This window comes from Podarcis cretensis (assembly GCF_951804945.1).
Source record: "Podarcis cretensis genome assembly, chromosome: 13".
NCBI classification, from domain to species: Eukaryota; Metazoa; Chordata; class Lepidosauria; order Squamata; family Lacertidae; genus Podarcis; species Podarcis cretensis.
This window is the reverse complement of record NC_137182.1, coordinates 55,823,084-55,850,837: the sequence shown is the minus strand read 5'-3', so window position 1 is coordinate 55,850,837 and position 27,754 is coordinate 55,823,084. Positions and strand designations below refer to the sequence as shown.

The 27,754-nt window shown below is 44.4% G+C and overlaps 1 protein-coding gene across 4 annotated transcripts; it reads left to right on the top strand.

The window, feature by feature from the left end:
- Positions 1 to 28: 28 nt before the first annotated feature.
- On the top strand, positions 29 to 27,712 carry INCA1 (inhibitor of CDK, cyclin A1 interacting protein 1; the record flags this gene model as incomplete). Of its 4 annotated transcripts, none has more annotated exons than XM_079952113.1 (7): positions 29 to 114; positions 4,189 to 4,323; positions 8,996 to 9,100; positions 10,057 to 10,099; positions 15,910 to 16,121; positions 19,090 to 19,294; positions 25,712 to 27,712. In XM_079952113.1, the coding sequence occupies 7 exons, from the start codon at positions 29 to 31 to the stop codon at positions 25,862 to 25,864; spliced, it is 939 nt and encodes a 312-aa protein (XP_079808239.1). In that variant the 3' UTR covers positions 25,865 to 27,712. The 4 variants fall into 4 exon arrangements, with proteins under 4 accessions (XP_079808239.1, XP_079808240.1, XP_079808241.1 ...); XM_079952114.1 differs by lacking the exon at positions 29 to 114 and adding an exon at positions 2,063 to 2,136; XM_079952115.1 differs by lacking the exon at positions 29 to 114 and adding an exon at positions 2,374 to 2,420.
- Positions 27,713 to 27,754: the final 42 nt, after the last annotated feature.

Here is a 27,754-nt window from a genome sequence, read left to right as displayed (position 1 = left end):
TTCTTCCCCTTCTATTTGCCAGGAGGTGATGGGACCAGTGGCCATGATCTTCGTTTTTTTGATGTTGAGCTTCAGACCATATTTTGCACTCTCCTCTTTCACCCTCAATAAAAGGTTCTTTAATTCCTCCTCACTTTCTGCCATCAAGGTTGTGTCATCTGCATATCTGAGGTTGTTGATATTTCTTCCGGCAATCTTAATTCCGGCTAGGGATTCATCCAGTCCAGCCTAAATCCTAGGAATGTATAACTGTACAGCTAGAAGGGTCATCTAGGTTCATCTAGTCCAACCCCCTGAAATGCAAACTGTGTGGGGGATCTTGTCCCTACACACTTGCCACTCTGGGGGGGAAACACTCCACATTTCCTAAGCATCTTCATGCAAAGCCTGAGAGCATATTGGAGAGCCATTTTGGTATAATGGTGAGGGTCTTGGACTAGGACCTGGGAGGCCAGAGTTTGTTTGTTTTTTGTTTGTTTGTTTTAAAATAATATTCATTCAAATTTTAAAAATTACAAAGAGAAAAAAGAAAAATAGAAAAATAGAAAGGACAGAAAAAATACAAACAATTGAAAAAAAAGAAAAACAAATCAAACCTTTACATCACATACTTTCATTCACTTACTTCCTTGACCTCCTCACACCTCCCATTTTTGTATTCTAATTCATTTAAATATTTCAGCAAATCCTTTCCTGCTTTGTTTTTGTCTTAATAGTTTATCTTAATTATATTGTGATTTTGCATTCTCTTCTTTCACCAAATTATTTTTACTTAATCCTTTATATCTTTTCTGCTAAAACCACATCATTCCATTCCAACATCTTTCTAACATTCCTTAATTTTACAATTAAAACTCTGGGAGGCCAGAGTTTGGATCCTCCTCACTCGGCCATGAAGCTCAGTGTGTGACCTTTGGCCGCTCCTCATCTCTCAGCCTCACCTGCCTCGCAGGGTTGTTGTGAGGACCAAAGGGGCAGGGGAGATCTGCCTCAAAGAATTCTGGGGGTTGTAGTTCAGGCCTCAGGGAGCTGCTGTTCCCAGTCACCTCGGACAGACTACAGTCCCCAGAATTCTCTGAGGGCGCAGGGAACGGGGTACGAATGTCCTCGAGCCCGAAATACAAAACCAAAACTCCTCCATTGCTAGGCTTCAGCCTAGAAAACTACCCATACATAATCTGACTGATTACTTCTTCCATTTGCCTGACCAGCAGCAATCTTGTTAGTCCCTCGTTTAGGGCTGTTTTCTCTTACATATCTGAGGAGAATAACGGCCCCCATTGTTTCCCTCATCCTCTCCATGGCGGCCTCTGTTTCCTTCACTTTTTCCTACATATTTGAGAACAAACTGCCCCTTCCCTACTGTTCGGTAAAAGTTGCCCCTCAGCCTTTTCCCCTAACAATTTGGCCGCCACACACACTTCTTTTTTGTTTCTCCTCCTTCCACTCCAGCCATTCTTTTTCCCTCTTCCTTTCCACAGCCTCCATTTCCCTCACTTTCTCCCCACCTTCCTTTACCCCCACAACCCAAAATGTCCCCCCTCTGCTTATAATTACAGCACATATTGCAAGCAGTTCCTTCGGTCTGTTCTGAGGGGAAATATGGGGAATATTTGACTGAGGAGGAGCTAGCCAAGGAGAGAGGCAAAAAGAGATTTTAGCCGCTGTCCCACCCCACAAAGACATGCCCCATTTTCCCCCTTGAACCATGTTTTTCCTGTCACCCCCACATCCTTTAATTTCCTGATCTTTCTCACTTAAGTCCCTCATGTTTCCCCCCAAAAAGCAGTTTGCCTTGTTTTCTATCTCTTCCCACAGCCAATATCCAGCGCCTTTCATTTTTCCCGCCTTTTCCCGCCTCCCTCTTTTGAGCAGCCTGAGGGAAATCTGTGAGGGAAATTGGGCCAACACAAAATGGAGTAACCTTTGTACCTTTAGCATACTTGAGAGACATCGCCAAAAAAATATGCTTGACTCTATCTATATCTATCTATCTATCTATCTATCTATCTATCTATCTATCATCTATCTATATTTATCTATTGACATCTATTTATCTATCTATCTATCTATGGAGTGAATGACCATCCTGTCAGACATTATTAGCATGAGGAGAAAAATCAACATGAAGAGACCGTAGTGCAGTATTTTTTTGGACAGGGAAAACTGCTTCCATGAAGAAAATATTTGCCTTTAGGGATTTGTCACAGTGAGGGTGAAGTGAGGGGTAGAAAAAGGTTATTTGCCTTGGGCAAAGGTAACAGGCAAGAAAATGAAGCAGGATTTTCTTGAAAAAGTCTTTGCTTAAAAAAATGGCGGTGGTGGTCATGTCGTGAGGCGTCAGGCGGTTGCCATAGATGGGTGTTTATTGGGGTTACCTTCAACAGGATGCCCTACAAAAAACAACCGCCACCCATAATGTAACTGTTCCATTGCGATAATAAATAATTCTCTAACAATAATTTCACTGAGGTATCACCAAAGGGGAACGGGGCATATTTTATACATTGGGACAGGTCATCTTCCTATTAATAGTTCAGATTTAACATTAAATCCTCACAGGAGGAAGGTAGTAGCTATGGTGTTTTTTTAAAAAAAATATCATTTATTAATTTTTCACAAAGAAAAAAGAGCTTTACACATTTTAACATAAACTAGTAAGTTACTTTCTCCTTTGACTTCCTGTCCTCCCCTTCCACGGTTTCCATATTAACTTAAAATGGTGCATATTTTGCCTATACTATTAATTACATACAATTTAACCTATTTATCTTAATAATTCACGCTGTTGCTCATATTTCAAGTCCTGCTCACATTTTCATCTTGCTGTAACAGTTCTTTAAATAGTCAATAAAAGGTTTCCGGTCCTCAAGGATTTCTTTGGCATTTTGGTCTCCCATCTTTTCTGTTAATCTTTCCAGTTCCACGTACTCCATCATTTTCAAAAGCCAATCTTCCTTTGTTGGAACCTCTCCTTCTTTCCATCCTTGGGAATACAATATCCATGCTGCTGTCATTGTGCACAGGGTAGTAGCTATGTTATTTGGGTCGCAAAAACCATTTTATTCTGTGAACCGCCCTGAGACCCCTGGGTATAGGGTGGTATATAAATAATAATAATAATAATAATAATAATAGCAGAGCTTTCCAAACTGTGTCTTGTAACATATAAACGATAGAATCTGCTCCCAAAAAGTGTAGCAATGGCCACCTATTCTGACAAATTCATGGCTAATAAATAAGGCCACTTTTCTTTTTCTATTATTATTATTATTACAAATAAAAATAATAAACAAATAAAAATATGCACACACACACCCCCCGAGACCATTCCATTGTAACTATCCAACCTCCCAAAATTTCAACACCTCTTGTGATGGTTTGTCCCCCTTTCCGCTTTAACAGCACAAATTCTACAAATACTTTCCATATCTCCTCAAAATCATTTCTTCTGCTTATTCCCCGTCTTACCTTAATAGTGCATGCTATTAATAGCTAAATCCCACACCTCTTTATTTCATTCTTCCATTTTATATTCCCCTTGCCCCTTCCACTTCCTAGCTGTAATAACTCGTGCAATATCGTTTTGAATCTTGTTTGGTTGCTTGTCTATACCATTTTTAGTTTGTTTTATCCTGCTATGGCTGTATGCTAATGCAATAAAGGTTTGTTTGTTTGTTTGTTTGTTTGTTTGTTTGTTTGATTGATTGATTGATTGATTGATTGAACTCGTGCAGCCATCAATCAATTTGTGAGCAAGTCCTTGCTAGCCTGCGAACCTTCCACCCCATCGTAAATCGATAACAATGCTACCTCTGGACTTTTGGTCAGCTTTAACCCAGTGGTTTCTTTTATCTCCTTAAACACCCTTTGCCAAAAGAAATTGTACATATTTGCACCCCCAACACATGTGAACATAAGTCCCAGACAGGCCACATTCCTCTGAGACCCAGTTACTTGGAGTCACAAGTGGTTCTCGTGCTCAGGCTTCCATTTTGGGGTATCTGCTTGGCCGTTGTGAGAAAAGGGTGCTGGACCAAATTAATTTTTTGGCCTCATCCTGCAACCAAGCTCTTATTGTGTTGTACACCAAGGAATAGCCCTGTATACGGTGAAAATCATAGAGGAATGAAGTGCCGGTTTTGTGTCTTACGTGTGTGACTCACAGATGGTTGCGATTCCTTCCAGGATAACTGACAAGAGGACAGAAAGTGTCGTTGCGAGTCAGACGTGGGAGAACGGAAGAGCAGATCCTCAAGGCTTTAAACCAGCCGGTCGCACTATGGAAGGAGAGAGCAGCACTTCTTTCATGCCCTTTGTTAAGTAGGTTTCTTGCGTTTGCCACAGAGATACGTACATTTAAAAAAGGAAAGGAAAAGGGAGAAGACATGTGCGATGTGCCGTGTGCGCTTTGACAAATTGACATTCAAGTGGTGCACATTGTTAAACTATGGAACTCACTGCCTGGGGAGGCAGCAATGGGCACCAATTTGGATGGCTTTAAAAAAGGATTGGACAAATCCGTAGAGGAGGAGAGGGCAGGCAATGGCTTCTAGCCAGGATGGCTATGTTCCGCCTCCACAATTTGAGGCCAATTGCTGGAAGCCGCAGGAGGGGAGAGTTGTTCTCGTGCTCAGATCCTGTGAGAACAGGATGCTGGACTAGATGGGCCATTGGCCTGATCCAGCTAAAGAAACATAGAATCATAGAGTTGGAAGAGACCCCAAGGGCCATGGAGTCCAACCCCCTGCCAAGCAGGAAACACCATCAGAGCACTCCTGACATATGGTTGTCAAGCCTCTGCTTAAAGACCTCCAAAGAAGGAGACTCCACCACACTCCTTGGCAGCAAATTCCACTGTCAAACAGCTCTTACTGTCAGGAAGTTCTTCCTAATGTTTAGGTGGAATCTTCTTTCTTGTAGTTTGGATCCATTGCTCCGTGTCCGCTTCTCTGGAGCAGCAGAAAACAACCTTTCTCCCTCCTCTATGTGACATCCTTTTATATATATATAAAGGCAGGGTCACAGATTGGTTTGGGTACTTTCCCACTTCCCTTGCTTTCTCTAAGATGAAAATCCCCAGATACTATTCTCAGAAGTGGTCTCCAAGGATAGAGAACCCTCCCCATACCATAGTTTATTAGTTCAGGTGTAACACCAAGCCACAGTTTGTCCCAACTGTAGTTTGCAAACCAAATGGATTGAAGTTTTTAAGCAGGTGTCTGAAACAGTGTTGTAAAAGTGCCTGCCCAATATCGACAATGAATATGAACTTATTTCTTTATTTTGTTTCACAAACTTTATTTTAAAACAAAATAAAAAAATTCCTCCCAGTAGCACCTTAAAGACCAACTAAGTTAGTTGTTGGTATGAGCTTTCGTGTGCATGCACACTTCTTCAGATGTGTATCTGAAGAAGTGTGCATGCACACGAAAGCTCATACCAAGAACTAACTTAGTTGGTCTTTAAGGTGCTACTGGAAGGAATTTTTTTATTTTGTTTTGACTATGGCAGACCAACACGGCTACCCATCTGTAACTGAAACTTTATTTTAGTTATTTCATAAAATAGAATTTATTTATTTTATTTATTTCATAAGATGCACTGGTTGATTGTAAAAATAAATAAATCTCAAAGCAGTTTACAAAAGATAAAACAATAAAAGCAATAAAAAAAACCTCAACCCTACTTTTAACACATACAAAAGTTATAAAATCAAAGCAGATTAAAATTATGTCAGCTTTCTAGATATCTGGTAGGTAGGTTTACCTCAACAGGAATGCTGTACAGTGAAGGCACCTGCTTGGTGTCATGAGGCAGGGAGTTCCAAAGTGCAGGTGCTGCCACACTTAACGGTCAAGTTCTTACTAATGTGGAACAGGCATTGTGTGGCACCTGTAGTAGCACCAGTTCTGCCAATTAGGCACTCATGGGTTCAGACAAGCTCATAAGTAAGCTTGTCCCAAGTTGTTAAGGGCTTTATATACTAATAGCAACACCTTGAACTTGGCCCTGGTGCCAGCACAAGTGTTAGATGCTAACAAGGCCTCCTTCTCATCAGCAATCGTGCTGCAGCATCCTGCACCAACTGCAGCTTCTGGATCAAGCGTGAAGGATGCCTCGCATAGAGTCTTGAAGCAATCGACACATGATCTGCTGCGTCAAGGCTTCCCCAGCCGAGGAACAGCCATTGCTGTTGAACCAGCTGCGGTTAGTAAAAGGTGCTTGCAGCCCTGGCCTGAGGCTACTACCTGAGCCTCCGGGGACAGAGTGGATACAGAAGGACCCCAAGCTGTGAAGCTGCTCCTTCAGTGGGAGGGCAACCCCATCGAGTGTAGGCTGGGCTGACTCACGGCTGCGAATGACTGGGCAAGGCAAGAGTTAGATAATGAAGTTAGGACTGCAAGAGGGAGAAGTTAGCCTTTAAAAACTTTATCCAGTGAGGTCATCACACCAGCTCTGCAGGAAGTCCTGCTGCTGCAGCTTTATTTAGCAGGGTGTGGAAGTGATAAAACAGCAATTTGGGAAAGTGTAAATAAGAAGCCGTAGGCAAAAGTTACCAGCAGGTGGCAGAGAGAAATTGAATTGGGAGATGTGGAGGTATTTACAGGAATCAGAATAATCCTCAATAACCCCTATTTTTCTCCTGGAGGCTAAGAATAGCCTCTCATTTTGTATAAAGGTTGCCGTTGTGTTTTTGAGATGCTGGAAAAATCTGTGAAATGTCTTGCTCTCTGAGATGGTTTCCTTACTGAGGATTTTTCAATTCAGCTTTACTTCTGCACAGCCTTGAGATCTGCAGTCTGTGTTACATACATCAGGCGATGTAGAAATGTAGAATAATTTGGCTTAAAAGCGAGGGGGGAGGGATGTTAAACAGTGCCTAGAAGAACAGCCTAACAATCTTGAGAAGAAGAAGCCGGGTGCCCTCCATCTTTCCCAACCTCAGGGTATTTTCCAAGGAGTCTTCTCTTCTCCTGAGGTGGCCAAAGTCTTGGAGCCTCAGCTTCAGGATCTGTCCTTCCAGTGAGCACTCAGGGCTGATTTCCTTCAGAATGGAGAGGTTTGGTCTTCTTGCAGTCCATGGGACTCTCAAGAGTCTCCTCCTCCAGCTGGTCTACCAGGGCAAATGGGGCACCACCCCCCACCAGTCTCCATGGTATACTTCAGAACCAGGAGTGCCAGCTTGGCACCACAACTGTGGAGGCCATGGGTGCCATGCAGCATGCATGGCCTTGAAATTTGAGGGTGCCCATTCCTTTCGTGGGGAATTTTGTGGGTGCTTGGGCACCCAGGGCCCCAGAGAGTTGGCACCTATGCTCAGAACATATCAAATGGGGTACTGGTACCTCAGTGATGGTCTAGGGCAGTGGTTCTCTCTTCTTCTTCTCCTCTGGGCCACACTTTCAGAATAAACCATTTTTTTTACACCATATTTTTTAATTGATAAGAAATACAGCGGGAAATAAAGAGAATCAACTCCTAGTAGTGCTTGATTTATAGCTTAGAACACAACTGCAGGACAACCAGGAAGTATAAGACAAGGCAGCTGCGTAACAACATGACCTCACCTGGAGTACTGTGTCCAGTTCTGGGCACCACAGTTCAAGAAGGACACGGACAAACTGGAACGTGTCCAGAGGAGGGCAACCAAAATGGTCAAAGTCCTGGAAACGATGCCTTATGAGGAACGGCTAAGGGAGCTGGGCATGTTTAGCCTGGAGAAGAGGAGGTTAAGGGGTGATATGATAGCCATGTTCCAATATATAAAAGGATGTCACATAGAGGAGGGAGAAAGGATGTTTTCTGCTGCTCCAGAGAAGCGGACACGGAGCACTGGCTCCAAACTACAAGAAAGAAGATTCCACCTAAACATTAGGAAGAACTTCCTGACAGTAAGAGCTGTTTGACAGTGGAATTTGCTGCCAAGGAGTGTGGTGGAGTCTCCTTCTTTGGAGGTCTTTAAGCAGAGGCTTGACAACCATATGTCAGGAGTGCTCTGATGGTGTTTCCTGCTTGGCAGGGGGTTGGACTCCATGGCCCTTGGGGTCTCTTCCAACTCTAGGATTCTATGAATCATTCCCATTACTGTTTTGAATTCCATTGTGTTACTACCTTCCTTGGTGGTGGGTTGTGCAAACTGCTCTTCTGAATAATGCTTTTTATAGGGTCTGGGACATGGGAGGTGAGTTTATGGAACCAGGGAGGCGTTGACCTAAAAAGGTTTAGGAGGAGGTCTAGGAGGAGGCTTCTCCTACATCTCTCTGAAGCCCTGAAGCCGTTTGATCATGAACTATTTCAGTGTCTGTTGGCAAATGGTTTCAGTTTCTTTTTTTTTTTTTAATCAACATCCAGTGCTGTAATAAAAAAAAGAGGTTGGGTAAGTAGCAATTAAACAAGCAGCTTCTATATAAACTCACATAAATTAAATATTAATTTGTTAACTTCAAAGAGTGCTGGGGGCAAGTAGGAAATTGGCAAGGCATGGAGGAACAATGAGACACGGCCCATCCTCTGAGGAATGAATATGTTCCAAAGTCTTCCTCGTATATATTTCTAAGATCTGCTGGGCTGGAACGCTCCTTGCATTTAGTTGTTAACTCTTAACAAGCCGTTAGGCTAGTACATACAAAGGTTGTGAGGATGCTTGGAAAATATATATGATCTGCTTGGTTATCTCATCATCCTGCGCTAGCTGAACCTGAAAGGTGAGCTGATATTTTCCAAAAGGAACTTGCGTTTTCTGCCCCTGCAATGCCAGCACAGCCTTTCTCAAGTTCCTTTTACAGCAATGATATGCCCCTAGCTATGCATCTCTGCAGAAAAGGATGCAGATTTGGAGGGGTTCCCATCAAAGTCATAATAGTCATGACTTGGTGAAATTTAAACGCAGCAAGCAGGTAAGTTGTTGGAATCCATGCTTTGAATTGCCAATGAAATGTTTGTGATGGTCTATGCTTACGTGTGATGTAATCTGCTCTTTCTCCTTTTCAAGACAGTCCAAGATAGTCAGCAGATACCAACAAGAAGTAGAAGCAGAGGCTGCCAGCTCCGACTGTTCAAATAGCAACATTTGGGATGGTCTCAGCCAACAACCAGGGTAACACACACAGTACTGTGCATAATGGTCCAAAATACAGACACAATCCTTTCAGGAGAGCTTTTTTTTTTTTTTTTTTACTAATTCCCCTCCATTGCCCCCACCACCGCTGGTCCATAACTCAATACAAAATGTTGTTTATGTCAGCATATCATTGCACTTTGGGCTACCCCCCTGAAACAGTCAGCTACTTAAGTCATCAAGGAGAGAAGAGGAATGTGCAAAGCGCATGCAAATGCCTTTGCAAATTCTGATCCGTTTGCCAGGGCAGCCACTGAGCTGCAATATCAAAGTTGCAATACTCTGAAAAAGCAGCCAGGATTTAATAGTGCTGTTATGCGCTACTCCAATCTCTGAGCAGCGACAAACTCCAGGGGTTGCTGCACTTACCCAGGTTTCGGTTTCCTTGGATTGGAGGCCATCAGAGACTGTGGTGTCTTTGGGATATATGGATTTATTGACACATATATACAACCTGAACATAGGGTGGAGGGGCCCACACAGCATCAACACTCAAGTTTTTTGGTCCTTATTGGTATGAATATATGTGTTTGGAGACATGTGAGCATTGACTGCTGGTGTGAGCTGGAGATGGGCAGAGGAAGATAGGCTTTATTTATTTGTTTGTTAAAATTATGCCCCACTCTTCCTCCCAAAGGAACCCAGGGCAAAATATAAGTTAAAAGTTAGTGTTCTGCATAGTTCCTTGACCATCCCTGTGGTTAGCAGGAGCCAAGCACTTATTAAAAAATAAACAAATTATACAAATGTACCTATTCAGAACAGTCAGCCTCTGTTTAGTGAAATTTGGATTCTGTGCACATAGCGTCAACCCATTTCTGTGCTTGTCAACTGCCAAGGAGTTGCATCCCCCAGCTCCCGAGTTATGAATGTAATATATAAGAGGCATTTTGAAGTAAAAGCCAGTGATACTTAGTTGCACATTTATCTTTCAGCTCCTGCTGGATGGAAGAATATAACGAGGCACCGTCCCTGCTGGTAAGTTTTCATGGATGGCAAGATGAGGCTTCCTTTGAAATCATTTGCTTCTTTCCTGCGGAACTAATGCCCCATGTAAAAATAGGAAAATGCAAATAGAGTTTGCCCTGATTAGTGAGCTCAGCTGTGTGTGTGTGTGTGTACTTCCCTTTGCAAACCTCATTTGCTCTGTGGAACCTGAAACCTTTCCAGCGGGAGTGTGTGCACTGCAGAAAAGATGGAAGGTAATTTTACGTGGAGCATTCCAGACACACTGAGCAATCCTGCACGCAAATTACGCTGGGGGTGGAGATACCTTGCTGCTCCACCAGCAGAACAGCTGCCGTATCTTATACCCTCTCAGCCCAGGAGAGAAGGGGGAAATGCAGAGAACCAGGCTGCACACACAGCCATAACTCACCCAAAGGGGCTGTGCCAGCGACGATGCCATCTTCCCACAATGTGCTCAAGCTCCTGTGCCTGTTCTGGAGACAGGCACGGGAACTTGCCCTCCCACAGTAAGCAGTGACAGCCACCAACCTGGATGGCTTTAAAAGAGGATGAGACATATTCATGGAGGAAGAGAGGGCTATCGATGGCTACTAGCCACAATCGTTGTGTTTTACCCCCACAGTCAGAGGCAGCGATGCTTCCACATACGAGTTGCTGGAAACTGAGCAAGTGAGAGTTGCTCTTCTGCTCTAATCCCGCTTGCAGGTTTCCCACAGGCACCTAGGTGGCCAGCATCCTGGACTAATGGCAACCTAGTGCACTCTCTGGCCTGATCTAGCAGGCTTTTCTTATGTTCTTATGTTGGATTGTGTTACCGGAAAAATCCGAGGGCTCCCTTGGACAAAACAAAGACACCAACCAGGATAACTTGGAGCAAAACAGCAGCCTGTAGGCTTGGCCTTTATTGAACTGTTGCAACAGGGTATTCCCCTCACGTGCAGGAGAGAGGAAAGACCCAGAAGAATAGTGTGCAAGGTCTTATAAAAACTTTTGAAATTCCCCTCCTCTAGGTCTAGCCCACCCCCAGAAACATCATGCATACATTACAGAAAGGAGGAGTTGAGGGAGGAGTTGGTGGTAACTTGAGTGTCTTGTCACCTGGCTGGTTCCTCCTTTCCCCCCTCCCCCTGGGTCACTTCCAGGAACTTCCAGGAGACAAAGGGGAGTTTGCAGTTTCCTGCCCCCTGAGGGAAGATCTGATCAGTGTCCTTTGTTTCAGTCCATGTTGAATCCACTCCCATATGCAAGTTCTTTGTGATCTTGATTGTCTTCTGTCTGGGATCATCAGGGTTGGCATGGGCAGGGCTCCTGTGTATGTGCTGAGACAGTGAAGGGATTATGGCTGACCAGGACTAAGTCACCCCCCTTTGTTAGTTCTTGTCATATGGAGTAAAAATAAAATGAAACAGTGCAAATCCGATGTATGATTGATTTTCTATTTTTCTATGAATTTATAACAGAAATGTGGCGTGTGTGTGTGTGTGTGAAGTTTATACAAACAGAATGATTGGGGTGGGGGGGTTCCTGCAACAATTGGAAAAGGTGGACCAAGCATAAAGTTCCCAGTTCCCTCTTTTTAGAAGGGAGGGCTGGGGCTGGCAAGGGTGTCTTGCCCTCCCTGTCCAAAAGGCCGCAGGCGACGTCCTCTTGCTTCTTGTTGTGAGCCAGTTCCTGACAGTGATGTCACTTTTCCCACCTTAGAGAGTACAGATTCTCCTCACGCCTTGCTCTGTTCGATGAGGCTGAGTAAGAGGCTGCTTCACCTCAGTCTGCCTCTCCGCTCCGAAACCTGTTCCCTCTTACATTCATCTTGCAAACAACATTCCTGGCTTCCCCCACAGTTACAGGAATAACACAAAAATGATACCGTATGGCAATTTCTCATGTTTTGGGTGTGTGACAGCACTGCCACCTTTTAAACATTAAGAGAGAAAAAAAGATTGATTGCTTTGCAATTCTAATTCAAATCATGGTAGCTCCCCCCCCCCCCAAAAAAAACCCCCTATTCTCATTGAAGGGGTGGGACATTCCTGGCAGCCTTTTGCACTTCCAATTTCCTTGGGAGGAGGAGGTAGGAAGCAATCACTCCTGAGAACAAAAGCCCCAGGACAAAGCACATTTTCAATGCCACGTTCCTTCTGCTTGCCATTTTCTGTCCTATGTACTTAGCTGTGGCTAAGTACATATGGGCAATAAGAACAGGTTTCTTGAATTGCCACTCACCACCACCACCGCCCCTTAAATAAGCTTTCTCTTGAAGTAGGTGAATATTTAAAAAAAAAAAAATAACACCACAAATAAATAAACACAGCCATAAATATTTATTGAGATGCATTTCTTGGAGCTTTTCTCCTCACTTATGCTCCTTCGGATTAATTATCTTCCGACATGCACGGCTGTATCTCCAAGTGTTATGATTTCCTCACACTTAGCTCACTGGCTGTTGCTAATTAGGGATGCTCTTGGCCGAGTGAAACTGAGCTCATTAGGTCGAGGGCTGGCAGGTTAGCTGGCACAGGGAGAACCCCCCCTCCCGCCACACACCCCAGAAACTTGCTTCTGAATGAGGCACTGGGGTCTCACACCAGGGAACAAAACCATGGCACAAACAGTCTGTGTCCTCAATATATATTGATTGATTGCCTGAGGTTTTTAAGGTGAGCCTCTGGGGAAAGTTCTCCCCAGAAAGTTTTGCTTTGGGTGCACTGTCTTTACAGGGATATTTTCCTCTCCTCTTTCCCATTCAGAAGGGAATGTAAACTGGCTTCCTCCCTCCTCCCTTTCCTCGGGCTCATTAGCACCACCCTGGCTTCTCCTTGCCCAATGGGCTAGCGCAAGCCCATCTGAGGGCAGTCCAGAACTGCCTCTGAAAGGCCCAGTTGGAGGGGGCTGATTGAGGCCTCCTGAAAGGAGCGGGCAGGTGGCAACTGTACAGAAGGGGGCGAACTCCATCAGTCCCCCGCAGAGCGCAGTGGCATTCACCCACTCATGTTGCCCAGCAACAGGCATTCTCTGAGGCAGACTGTTCTGATATTGGAGGTGGTACACATGACTAGTAGACTTGATCACCTTATCCTTCACAAATCCCTTTGAGGGCTGTCCACGTAGACGGCCGTTGCTAGTTTAAGTTTATCTGGTGGGGAACACGTCATGCTCTTTCTGGGGTCGTTTGTCCACCTTGGGCCTCACCCTACACTCAGCTCTCGCCTGGAAGCTGTCATCAGGCAACAGCGGCCACACCCCAGAAACGGCTTTGACTGGCCGGCTAAACCAGGTGAGGATAGCCAGTGGGTCTCAAACCTTCAGTGAATTAGGGGCTTCTCCTGCATGTGAATCATAGAATCATAGAAACATAGAGTTGGAAGAGACCACAAGGGCCATCGAGTCCAACCCCCTGCCAAGCAGGAAACACCATCAGAGCACTCCTGACATATGGTTGTCAAGCCTCTGCTTAAAGACCTCCAAAGAAGGAGACTCCACCACACTCCTGGGCAGCAAATTCCACTGTCAAACAGCTCTTACTGTCAGGAAGTTCTTCCTAATGTTTAGGTGGAATCTTCTTTCTTGTAGTTTGGAGCCATTGCTCCGTGTCCGCTTCTCTGGAGCAGCAGAAAACAACCTTTCTCCCTCCTCTATGCGACATCCTTTTATATATTTGAACATGGCTATCATATCACCCCTTAACCTCCTCTTCTCCAGGCTAAACATGCCCAGCTCCCTTAGCCGTTCCTCATAAGGCATCGTTTCCAGGCCTTTGACCATTTTGGTTGCCCTCCTCTGGACACGTTCCAGTTTGTCCGTGTCCTTCTTGAACTGTGGTGCCCAGAACTGGACACAGTACTCCAGGTGAGGTCTGACCAGAGCAGAATAAAAGGTAAAGGTAAAGGTACCCCTGCCCGTACGGGCCAGTCTTGACAGACTCTGGGGTTGTGCGCCCATCTCACTCAAGAGGCCGGGGGCCAGCGCTGTCCGGAGACACTTCCGGGTCACGTGGCCAGCGTGACATCGCTGCTCTGGCGAGCCAGAGCCGCACACGGAAACGCCGTTTACCTTCCCGCTGGTAAGCGGTCCCTATTTATCTACTTGCACCCGGAGGTGCTTTCGAACTGCTAGGTTGGCAGGCGCTGGGACCGAGCAGTGGGAGCGCACCCCGCCGCAGGGATTCGAACCACCGACCTTTCGATCGGCAAGCCCTAGGCGCTGAGGCTTTAACCCACAGCGCCACCTGCGTCCCTGCGTTCCCTTGATCTAGATGCTATACTCCTATTGATGCAGCCCAGAATTGCATTGGCTTTTTTAGCTGCCGCGTCACACTGTTGGCTCATGTCAAGTTTGTGGTCAACCAAGACTCCTAGATCCTTTTCACATGTACTGCTCTCAAGCCAGGTGTCACCCATCTTGTATTTGTGCCATCTTGTATTTTTTTTGCCCAAGTGCAATACTTTACATTTCTCCCTGTTAAAATTCATCTTGTTTGTTTTGGCCCAGTTCTCTAATCTGTGAAAACAGGCTCAGGTGGGTCCAACAGCGGGTCCAATGGCCAAGAAGGGTGTGCTGTAGAGGGAAGTGAAGGGCAAATGGAGCTTGTCCGTCTGGGAAGGGAGCCCATCTTGGAAAAGGAAAACTCTGACCCTAAACCTCCACTGCCTCGTGGGAAATTTTCAGGAGAAGAAAAAGCTGAGGAGTAAACCTGACACAAATCCAGAGTGGAGTCCCTAAGATGGTTGGATGGTGCCTTGTACGCCTCCTTCTAGCAACTCCTGCAGCCCAGTATCTTGTTCTGCTTTCCTTTGGACCACATCAGTGAGGCCGAGAGGGAGGTCTTGTCATCTGGGCAGCCAAGGACCTCCATACATGCTGCCCAGACTTGTGCCCTGGGGTGTTCACTTCAGTGCTGCTGACGCAGCAGTTTGACTTCACCCCTGGAGGCGAACTCCATTGTCTCTCCAGACAGATGGATGCCGATGACAACAACAATTGAGAGGAAGCTGTTGCCTTAGTCTGTTCTGAATCTCCCAACATTCAGCTTCATTGGAGCTCCCTGTGGGGCTCTTGCTTTACGGGAGAGGGAAAATAACTGCTCTCTGCTCACTTCCTACACACACCAAGCATAACTGTATACACCTCTATCATATCCTGCCTTACTCACCAATATTTACATACTGAAAAGTCCCTGAAGGTTGCGACCTTTCCTGAAAAGGAGAGCTACCTCATTCCCTTGATCAGCTTGGCTGCCTCTTTCTGAACCTTTCCCAGCTCCACAATATCATTTTGAGGTGAGATTACTAGAACTGCCACTTGATTAAATAAATTCTACTTTCTTAATCAGCCAGGTAGTCATTGACTGATCATTAATCAACTGATTTAGATCTGCACAGATGTGCATGTGCGAAAAACAATGTCTTCCAAGATAAACAAAGCATACTTATCTTCCTTGTAAAATGATGCACCCAGCCACCTGCAGTTTTTATAAGTACTTGGAATAAAAATAGCGAAAATCTGCTGAACAATTAATTAAAGGCTGCATCTTAGCTGATGGGAATGATTTTCATTGATTAGTGTGACTAATTGGCTAATCAGTGCAAACTTATTTTAGAGAAATCAAATATAAGTTGTAGGTGCAATAAATTTTCAAGAAAGAAAGAAGCTTGTGAAAACCCTTTGTTCTCTGAAGTATTAATCTGCCCAGTTGCCACTGAAGATGCACATTCCAGCTTTGGCCATTTCTGCCTCTGCAATCGTCATCATCACCACCACCACAAAATAGTAAAGTCATTGAATGAACCAGTGCCAAATTCTTGCTTTCTCTATCCCTTCAGACATCTGGCTGTGTAGTGCAAAGGCCTGGTGAGGGCGAAAGAGACCCTTTCCTCTGGCAGATTATTTCAACCACACAGAAACTCCCATCACCCAAGGAGCTGTGCCGGAAGAAGAGAAAGGGGCCAAAACGAAAAAGACTTGAAAATGTCAGAGCCTTGTCTGTTTGCTATCATCTGGAGGAGCTGAGGCGGCGGCAAAGCAGCATGGACGAGTAAGGAAACAGACCTTTTGTCATGAACGGGAAGTTAACTTCTGACACCCTAGTCACCTGCCAGGGGTGGGAATCACTCAGCATGGTTCTATGAGTCCCCTTGGGGTCCCAGGGCCCTTCCAGACAAACTGTTTATTGATAATTCATCCTAATTTGTTCACACAGAGGGATTTGACAAGTTTGGCTATTAATACATAGAAATGTAGAGTTGGAAGAGACCCCAGTGGTTGTCTATTCCACACACCCCCCCTGCAATTCAAAGAATTCCTGACATTTGGCCATCCAACCTCTGTTTAGAAATCTCTGATGAGGGAGAGCCTGCCAGCTTCTGAGGGAGTCAGTTCTGCTGCTGAACAGCTCTTGCCACCAGAAAATTCTTCCTCAGGTTTACCTTTCTTGTCATTTGAATCCATTGGTTCCTACCCTCTGGAAAACAAGCTTACTGCTTCTTCAATGCGATAGCCCTTCAGATATTAGATATTCATATATTCATATCCTCTCACAGTCTTCTCTTCTCCAGGCTAAACATCCCCAACTCCCTCAACCATTTTTCACAAGGTTTAGTTTCCAGACTGGGCCGCCCTCCTCTGCGCACATTTTCTTTGCCAGTGTTGTGTCAAAGGGACCATTATCCCACGATTTCCATTGCATTTCCTCGTCATTTTCCTTATAGCAAAAAGTCTGATCTTTAGAGGAAGTGGGTTTGCTGTACAAGCGCACCAAAACCACCACAATGGCACAACCTGAATTTGCCAGTATGTGATTGAATCCCACCCCCAAATCATGAAAGCCTGGCCAGGCCTTCTCTGTTGTACTCTTGCTTTGAGTCTGGACTGCAGAGAAGTAGAGAACACACCTCTGGGAATCGCACAATCAAACTTGGGAAGGGCCGAAGTTGCACTGCAAAACCTGAGCTGGTTGGCATCTGTCTGTCTCAGGAGACAACAGAGGAATGCACCTTTGTGGGCAAAGTCAAACTTTAGGAAAGCTACCACACCTGCTGTGGCTGTAGAGACCAATAAAGGAGAGACATGTTTTGTTTTGTTTTTGTTTTTTAAAATATATTTTTTATTATTTATTACAAAACAATTTACATAGAACATAAACAAAACAAAAAAAACAACATAAACAGACCATAGACACTGACTAACAACACCTCATTTGACATTACATACCCTATTAACTTCTGATTCACCTCACTGTGCTTTTTAATACCTTACTAGAATCATAGAATCATAGAGTTGGAAGAGACCACAAGGGCCATCGAGTCCAACCCCCTGCCAAGCAGGAAACACCATCAGAGCACTCCTGACATATGGTTGTCAAGCCTAGTCTATACGCACTTCATTTTTATTAATCTTTTCAGTTAATTATCGGGGGAGGGGGGAAATTACTTTATAATTTCCATAAACTTCAAGATTCAATCCAAATCTGTCAGGAACGTTGTGTTATTACAGTACTTTTAAAGATATTCTTTGAACATTCTCCAATCTTTACTAAATTTCTGGTTAGAACTTCCTCTTATTCTCTCAGTCACCCTTCAAGTTCTGAATATTCTATCATCTTTGCTTGCCAATCAGTTTTTGTGGGGGATTACATCACCTTTCCAATTTTTTGCTATTAAAGTCCTGGCCGCTGTGGTTGCCTACATAAAGAGGGCTCTGTGGGTGTTTTGTATATCAGTGGACATAATGCCTAACAAAAAGGCTCAGGGTTTTTTTTTGAAACGAGAATTTAAAGATCTTTTTAAGTTCGTTGTATGTCCCAAAATTCTCTTATCTTCACACAATCCCACCACATGTGCATAAAGGTACCAATCCCTTTTTTGCATCTCCTGGAGCTTTTCTTGTACATCTTGGCCAGTTTGGCTGGGGTCAAATACCATTGGTACAGCATTACGTTTTCATTATGTTTTGTCTCAAATTATAACATACGGTGAACCTTATGTCTTCTCTCCACAGCCTTCCCCATTCATTCATTCATATATATATTATGTCCGATGTCCTGGGCCCAATGGATCATAATTGATTTTACCTCATCCTCCTTGACTTCCCAGTCAAGGAGGAGGTTATACATCTGGGTTAGATTTTTCCCTTAGGCTGGATTAGATTTTCCTCTAGTTTTGATATTTTTCCAGCAAATCCTTTTTGTTTGTCTACACTTAATCTTTCATTAAGTTGGAAATACTGGAGCCAATCTATCAGATATATACAAATTTCCTCAAAATCCTTTAGTCTCAGTTTATTATTTTTTCCTTTAATAGCATTTTATATGTTGCCCAATTTCCCTTCATATTTTTCTTCTTACCCTCCACAGCTTCGATGGGTGAGATCCACCAAGGGATTTTAGGTTCTAGCAGATCTTTATATATAATTCATGTTTTATATAAGGATTTTCTTATTATATGGTTTAAGAACCCTTTGTGAACTCTCATCTTATCATAAGCTAGACGAGGGGAGGGGAAGCACTCAGCTTCTAAAGTTTTAAAAACTAAAGTTTTAAAAACAGAACTTTAGACACAGTGTGGTTATAGAAAGAGGAACGGTGTTGCTTGTCCCTAGCTACGTCTGGGCTCTGACCAGTAAGAATCGCTATGGTTATTGTATATTATCTATGTATTTCATCTTGTATTTGTAAGCAACCCTGGAAGCTCCATTGCAGGGTGGCATATAAATATTTTATATAAAATTCCTGTGAAACCGGCACACACTGTATTCCTGATGGCCGTGGTAACACCGAGATGGGGTGAAAACTGCATTTTCCCAGGAGCAAAGTACTTCATGTTGAATGCTTGGAATATGTTTTCCTGTAACAGAAGTACTCCCTTGAGGAAACTTGCCTGGATCCCATGCAGCAGCTGAGTAATAATAACCGAGGGAATGATTGCACACAAAGATAAATATGCAATCCGGAAAAGCCTTAAATGTCAGCATTCCAGCCTTTGCAAATACCTGTTTTCTGTTTAAAGGCTGAAAAAGGCTAAATGGGGTGGGCTTGTCCCCCAACCATTCTCTGAAGGAGCAGGAGGAACTGCCGACTCGCCCACAAAAGTAACGTGCCATGATGATGATGATGATGACGATGAAGACGCCCGGAGCCCCTTCAGCATCCTGAATCCAGCTTTCCAGCTCTATGAAGAGCACCCAGTCTTTGGCGAATGCAGCCAGGCGCAGGTAAGGTAGAATTACGAAGCCACGGAAAACAAGGGTGCAAGCTGCTCCCCACACCAGAAAGATGGTGCGGCAATGGGCCTCTTGCCTCTGGGTCTCCTCTCTCATGATCGGAACAGAACCACCTGCGACATCCTTTCTCTCACAAGGAGGCAGAATAGACCCACACACCATTTCTCCACCAGGGAAAGCAAAATGTATTCTCACAGGCCAAGGACACTGTCTTGTCAGGCAAAAGCAGTCAAGCAGGGCACAGAGCACAGCCAGTGATGGGCGTGGCTGGCGAGAGGAAGTGTGGCATGGGGAGGGGCATGGCATAGGGAGAGCCCTAAGGACCAGATGGGGGGGGGCATTCAACCCAACTCTTGAGGTTCCCTGTCCCTGAGTTAGAGCCGGAAGGAATACTAAAGGGACCCCTGATCATTAGGTCCAGTCGTGACCGACTCTGGGGTTGCAGCGCTCATCTCGCTTTACTGGCCGAGGGAGCCAGCATACAGCTTCCGGGTCATGTGGCCAGCAGGACTAAGCCGCTTCTGGCGAACCAGAGCAGCGCATGGAAACACCGTTTACCTTCTCGCCGGAGTGGTACCTATTTACCTACTTGCACTTTGAGGTGCTTTCGAACTGCTAGGTTGGCAGGAGCAGGGACTGAGCAACGGGAGCTCACCCCGTCGTGGGGATTCGAACCACCGACCTACTGATCAGCAAGTCCTAGGCTCAGTGGTTTAACCCGCAGCGCCACCCGAGCAAAGTTAAAAAGTGGAGAAATTCCTTTCATGGATGAGCAGAGAGATTCCTGCTCCTGGAGGGGAAGGTAGCCTTTGTTCTGCCACACTTTTAGGTGAATTAAAAGGCATGTGGGTGTTTAGAGACATCCAGAGTTGCATTGTGGTTGAGCCAGTATGGTGCAGTGGTTAGAGATAGCTGACTAGGACCTGGGAGATCAGGGTTCAAAACTCCACTTGGTCTTGAAGCTCACTGGGTGACCCTGGGCCAGTCCCTGCCTTTCAGCCTAACCTACCTCACAGGGTTGTTGCTGTGGGGATTAAATGAGGTGGTGGAGAACCATGTACGCTACCACCTTGAGCTCCTTGAAGAAAAAGGGGGGGGGGGGTGTAAATGCAATAAAAAAATAAATAAACTGAGAGAGATGGCTGCAGAATCTGTGGGTGGTTTCAGATAGCCACCATTCCCCTGCTAGGACTATTTGTCGCTTTTAGTTGCCAGGTGATGGTAATTAATCTTGGCACCTTCCATTGAGTGATGCTTGCTGAGTCTTAAAGTTCATTGAATTCCCTTATTCAGCCAAGTTTCCCCTGTGTTTGTATCACTGCAAGAAGTCAACATTTGTTGGGAAAGGCCAGTTATTTGATTTCCCACTGTGAAGTAGAAGAGGTATGGAAAGCTCACCTAGTTGTGGTGCTTAAATTAAAAGGAGTTGTTGGTTTGCAGCTGCTTTCTGCCATTCTAGAAGAACATCTGCTGGATCAGACCCAAAGGTGCATCTAGCCCAGAATCCTGCTCCCCAGAGTGGCCAGCCAGGTGCCTCTGGGGAGTCTGCAAACGGGAGATGCAGACTACAGCCCCTCCGCTGTGTCCCTCCCCACAACCACATCAACTTGTATTTGCGTATATATCTATTGTGATTGACAGCTGTGATGGCTGTGCAGCAAGATTTTGTCCAGGCCCCTTTCAGTGCCACCACTGCATTTCATGGCAACAGATTCCATACATCTGCTCTTCATTCTGTGCAAAGTAATACTTTTATTCTGGCTGTCTTCAACCTACTGCAGTCCACTCCACTGAGCGATGGAGGAGAGGACCACAAGTGGCTACTAGCCGTGATGACTATGCTCTGCCTCCACAATTTGAGGCAGTCAAAAGCAGTTGCTGGAAACCCTAGGAGGGAAGAAAGGGCTCTTTCTTTCTTTTTTATAATTTTTTTTATTAAGAATTTTGTTAATACAATAAAGAAAAAAAGACAGAATAAACAGAAAGCAAACAAAGAATAAAACAAACATAAAATTATACATCTTGTAATACCCATCTTTTCTTCATTTTTCCCTTTTGGACTTCCTCACGTCTCTCGCTCCTACATTCCAAGTTAATAAAGCTTTAGCCAGCAACTTATCACCTTATTTTCATTCTTATTGTACACAATTCCAATATTTTATCCATAACTTAGAATATTTTCAATGCCTAGTTTTAACATGATAGGTAAAGGTAAAGGTACCCCTGCCCATACGGGCCAGTCTTGACAGACTCTGGGGTTGTGCGCCCATCTCACTTAAGAGGCCAGGGGCCAGCGCTGTCCGGAGACACTTCCGGGTCACGTGGCCAGCGTGACATCGCTGCTCTGGCGAGCCAGAGCCGCACACGGAAACGCCGTTTACCTTCCCGCTGGTAAGCGGTCCCTATTTATCTACTTGCACCCGGAGGTGCTTTCGAACTGCTAGGTTGGCAGGCGCTGGGACCGAGCAGCGGGAGCGCACCCCGCCGCAGGGATTCGAACCGCCGACCTTTCGATCGGCAAGTCCTAGGCGCTGAGGCTTTAACCCACAGCGCCACCTGCGTCCCTCTTTAATATGATATTCATTCACAATTTATCTTTCTCATGAAATTCACTCATTCTCATAATCTTTTCTGCTAACTTTATGGTGCCCTATTATTTTCAAATCTCTCATCCTTCTTAACACTCATATAATTTACAGTGTTTTTGAAGATAGTCCTTAAATTTCTTCCAATCCTCCTCCACTGCTTCTTCTCCCAGATCTCGGATTCTGCCGGTCATTTCTGCTAACTCCATGTAGTCCATCAGTTGCATCTGCCATTCTTCCAACGTGGGCAAATCTTGAGTTTTCCAATGTTTGGCGACAAGTATCCTTGCTGCTGTTGTTGCATACATAAATAATGTTTGGTCCTTCTTTAACACCCTCTGGCCAACAATGCCCAAAAGGAAGGCCTCTGGTTTCTTAGGAAAGGTATACTTAAATACCTTTTTCAGCTCATTATATATCATTTCCCAGAAGGCCTTAACCCTAGGGCAAGTCCACCAGAGGTGGAAGAATGTTCCTTCAGTTTCCTTGCATTTCCAACACTTATTATCTGGCAGGTGATATATTTTAGCTAGCTTGACTGGGGTCATGTACCACCTATATATCATTTTCATAATATTTTCTTTCAAGGCATTACATGCCGTAAACTTCATACCGGTAGTCCATAACTTTTCCCAGTCAGCAAACATAATATTATACCCAATGTCCTGTGCCCATTTTATCATAGCTGATTTGACCGTTTCATCCTGTGTATTCCACCTCAGCAGCAAGTTGTACATTCTTGAAAGTAATTTAGTCTTAAAGGTAAAGGTAAAGGTACCCCTGCCCATACGGGCCAGTCTTGACAGACTCTGGGGTTGTGCGCCCATCTCACTCAAGAGGCCAGGGGCCAGCGCTGTCCGGAGATACTTCCGGGTCACATGGCCAGCGTGACATCGCTGCTCTGGCGAGCCAGAGCCGCACACGGAAACGCCGTTTACCTTCCCGCTGGTAAGCGGTCCCTATTTATCTACTTGCACCCGGAGGTGCTTTCGAACTGCTAGGTTGGCAGGCGCTGGGACCGAGCAGCGGGAGCGCACCCCGCCGTAGGGATTCGAACCGCCGACCTTTCGATCGGCAAGTCCTAGGCGCTGAGGCTTTAACCCACAGCGCCACCTGCGTCCCTAATTTAGTCTTAGGTTCTAACAATTCTGTTTCCAATTTCGATTTTTCCACTTGGAATCCTAACTTTTTATCCAATTTAAAAGCCTCTTTAATCTGAGCGTAATGTAACCAATCTCACACTTTATCTTTAAGTTTCTCCATACTCAGCAATCTCCAGTTGTCTCCGTCTCTTTCTAATATTTCCCAATATTTCGGCCATTTGACCTCCATATTGGGTCTTTTCACAGCCTTAGCTTCCATAGGTGATAACCACCTTGGGGTCTTGTTTTCTAATAAGTCTTTATATTTTATCCAGACATTAAACACTGCTTTCCTTACAATATCGTTCTTGAAATTCTTGTGAATCTTAACCTTGTCATACCACAGATACGCATGCCATCCAAAAGCATTGTTAAATCCTTCCAAGTCTAAAACATCAGTGTTTTCGAGAAGCAGCCAATCTTTCAACCAGCAGAAAGCTGCTGATTCATAATATAACCTTAAGTCTGGCAGGGCAAACCCCCCTCTTTCTTTAGCATCAGTTAATATTTTAAACTTAATTCTGGGCTTTTTGCCCTGCCAGACAAATTTAGAAATATCTCTTTGCCACCTTCCGAAACACTCCATTTTATCCACAATCTGTAAAGTCTGAAACAAAAACAACATCCTTGGCAATACGTTCATTTTTATAGCAGCAATTCGGCCCAACAAGGAAAGTTTCAATCTTGACCAGCTTTCTAAATCCCTCTTAATTTCTGACCAACACTTTTCATAATTGTCCTTAAATAAATTCAGATTCTTTGCTAGATATTTTACTTTTTTAACCACGTTTAACTCTGTCTCTTTCTGAAACCTTTCTGACTCTGAAACTGTCATTTTTTCCCCCAATACCTTAGTTTTTTGTTTATTTAGTTTAAATCCCGCCACCCGACCAAACTCTTGAATCAATTGTAAAGCCCTTTTCGTTCTAGATTCTGGCTCCTGTAGGGTCAAAACTAGGTCATCTGCAAAAGCCTTAAGTTTATACTGCTTCGCTCCGACCTGAATTCCTTCCACCAACCGGTCCCCTCTAATCATATTCAAGAGCACTTCCAGGACCGAAATAAATAACAGAGGGGAAATGGGGCAACCTTGTCGTGTTCCTTTTTCAATTTTAAACTCTTCTGTCACCACATTGTTAACTATCAATTTAGCCTTTTGTTCTGAATAGATTGCATCTATCCCATTTTCAAATCCCCGTCCCACTCCCATCCCTTCCAGGTTTTTCTTCATAAACTTCCAAGAAATGTTGTCAAAGGCCTTCTCCGCATCTATAAATATTAACACTGCTCTTGTATTAATATTTGTTTGCAAGAGTTCCAAAATATCAATAATGTTCCTTGTGTTGGCAAACAAATGTCTTCCTGGGAGAAAGCCTGCCTGATCCTTATGGATCACTTCACTTAAAACCTTTTTAAATCTGTTTGCTAAAATGTCTGCAAAAATTTTATAATCCACATTTAGAAGGGAAATGGGGCGGTAGTTCTTAAGTTGTGTCTTTTCCAATTCAGATTTAGGTATCAATGTGATGAAGGCTTCTTTCCACGTTTCCGGTGCTTTTTTCCCCTCCATAATCTCATTGCAAACCTCCATTAGTGGATGTATCAAGTAGTCTTTCAATATCTTATAATATTTGGAGGTAAGCCCATCAGGCCCTGGAGATTTGCCCAGTTGCATGTTCTGAATGGCAACTTCGATCTCTTGTCAAGTTATCTTACAATTCAGGATTGATCTGTTTTCTTGAGACAACGTTGGTAATCCATTCTTTATCAGAAATTGTTCTATCTCAACCTCATTTTGCGGCCCTTGAGTATATAGTTGTTTAAAGTATCTCTGGAAGCACTTCCTAATCTCCACAGGGTTCTGAATATTTCTTCCTTCAATCTCTAGGTTAGTGATCGTGTTTAATTTTTGTCTCTTTTTCAACTGCCATGCTAGCAGTTTTCCACATTTATTTGCCGAGTCGAATGATCTTTGTTTCATTAACTTGACTTTCCACTCCACTTCCTGATTTATCAATTTGGAGTATTGTGCTTGGTAAAATTTAATTTCTTTCAAAATCTCCTTTGACTTCGGTTTCAATCTTAACTTCTTCTCACATTCTTTAATTTTCTCCAAAATCTTGTCTTTTTTCTCATTTTGTGCTCTTTTCTTTACAGCGTTCTGTTGTATCAGAAACCCCCTCATAACCGCCTTACTTGCCTCCCAGATGATTCTTTTTTCCACCGTGGTGTTCAAATTTATCTCAAAATAGTCCTTCAAAACTTTTTGGGCCTTTTTGGTGATCTCCTGGTCTCTAAATAGATTGTCATTCATCTTCCATCTAAAGGAGCCGGTTGGGATTAGTCTCATGTCCATCTTTACAGCGTTATGGTCGGAGCAGGTCTTTGGGCAGATTTCCACCTTTCTCGTCTTAGGTGCCAGACCTCTAGTTATCCATATTTGGTCGATTCTTGTCCATGTCAGTTGGGCTTCAGAAAAGAATGTTCCCTCTCTTCCCAGGGGGTTCTTTGTGGGAAGAAAGGGCTCTTGTGATTGGGTCCTGCTTGCTGACTTCCCACAGGGTCACCTGTGAGGAACAAGATGCTGCACTAGATGGGCCACTGGCCTGATCCAGCAGGGCTCTTCTTATGATGAGGCAGGGGCAGAAACCTGCCCAAGTAACAGCTAGCTTCCATTGCAGGTCCTGTATCCGGAGTGGAACCCCACTGTGAGAGAGCAGCTGAGGATCCCTGAAGAAAGCCCTGTGATCTCCTACACGATGGCTACACAGGACAGGTACCAAGCCTCAGTAGGCTGCTTCTACAGGGGATTCAAACTGCAGTCGGAGGAATGACCCTGATGGCGTATGTAGCCAGAGCTTGCATGTGTGTGAGTGTGTGTGAAGGAAAACCTTTCTCAAAGCACTAATAGCCTGCGTAGGCGGGCGGGAGATGGCAGGCTGCTGCTGCTGCTGATCCATGCATACTGAATTAACAGGCAGGAACTGGGAAATGAGATGGAGAAAGTGAAGGGGTATATATCTCGAAAAGACCTGCCCATAGCAACTCCCCCTAGTTCTTTGGAAGTTTATTTTATTTTAGCAACAATTCTGTGACCTTATTTGCTTCACACACACACACATGTCTAGAGGGAGTTTGCTCTCAGCAAATGTTCCACTGTCGGCTGGGGCGGGGGAAATAAGAGGGGGAGCCACTGCCATGGGAGACATCAGGAGTGTTTCCATAGTAATGCAGAAGAAGAAGTAGAGAGGAGGCCTTGCTTGGATCTAGCTCTGCATCCTCCTTCCCTCCCTCCCCATATAGCGTAGGTGTGTGCAGTGCCGTGTTTATTTGGAATGAAAACCCCACCAGGCAGCTTCCACTAGTCTGGAATCTTTTCCCCTCTCACCTGCAGCTCTCAGGTCTGGTAAAAGACCATTCTGGGACGCTGGAATTCATACAAAGTACCTGGCTGATCTGAGGGGGCTCTTTCCTTCCCACACACCTCTTCCCCAAATAGGCAACTTCTTGCTTGGCCTTTCAGCAGCAGCCATCTGTCCCCCATCCTCCCCGCCCCATTCTCTTGTATCCATTGAGAAGGATAACTTAAATTTTGCCCTTCTTTTTCTTACAAAAGAGTCAGGGTTATGCTTATTCTGCTTTGACAAGATCTGTCTGGGGGAGTTTGCTGCATCTTCCCATTCCAGCAAATGTGATGCCAAAGGGGTCCCTCATTGATGCCTCACTTCTCTCACATTACTTCCTTCTCACCTCCAACGTGAATTATAAATGCTTCTGAGACTGACCAAGTCTTTGTTGCAAAGTGTCTAGCATGCCACACTGCAGACCAAACTGGTGGAGGAGGAGGAGGAGGACGAGGGAGGGAGCCAGCCCTGTTTCCCATTTCCCAGGTTCCCCTTTTGATGCCTCAGAGCAAAAGAGATAGAAGTTTCATTGAATTTTTGCTTGTTCTGCATGAGGGTAAATTGTTGCCTGTCTGGGGCCAAATGGATTCCAAGAAGCTCACGATAAGGGGCTTAGAACTGCTTCACAGCCACCTCAAAAGCCAGTCTGAGTTGAGAAACAGCATTCTGCAATCATTAGCAATAATATGGAATGTCGAGTCCAAACACTCCAACCATGCCCCAAAGCTCTGTATCCTCAGTGGTTTGGGATGGAATTTAAAACACTGAAAATGTTTTATTTGGGGGGGGGGACCCTATAAACACAATGACCACCAGGCTTTTAAATGTTTCTGAAATGCAGGGAATCTCTTTATAGGATATTTCAAATATTAGCTTTTGCACGAGGCATTCACAGGTGCTTTCACTGCATACCAACTGTTCCAATCTCAGAAGGGTACTGTGACCCACAGACCAGGCAACAATACCTTGCTAAAAAATTGTTTTTAACCCAAACTCCCAAACCTGAACTATTTTATGGCAGCCAGTAGCTCTAGAGTACAAAGCTTTTCGAACTGCTCACTGATAACAGTTAATACATGGGTAGTATAGCTGTGCTAGGACATTAAAAAAACCCCAACACAACCCAAACTGCAGTATTTGGCTGCATCTCTTGTGCTGCATTAATGCAAGTTAATGTTGAAATACCATTAATGTGAAAGGAAATGCTGTACCGTTACATTTAAAAGGTAGAGTTTCAGTTGTTTTAACTTTCTATTAAATGCACAGTGTGCGACCAGACCGTGATTGTCATTGTTGTAACTGGTTTACTCTGTCTATGAC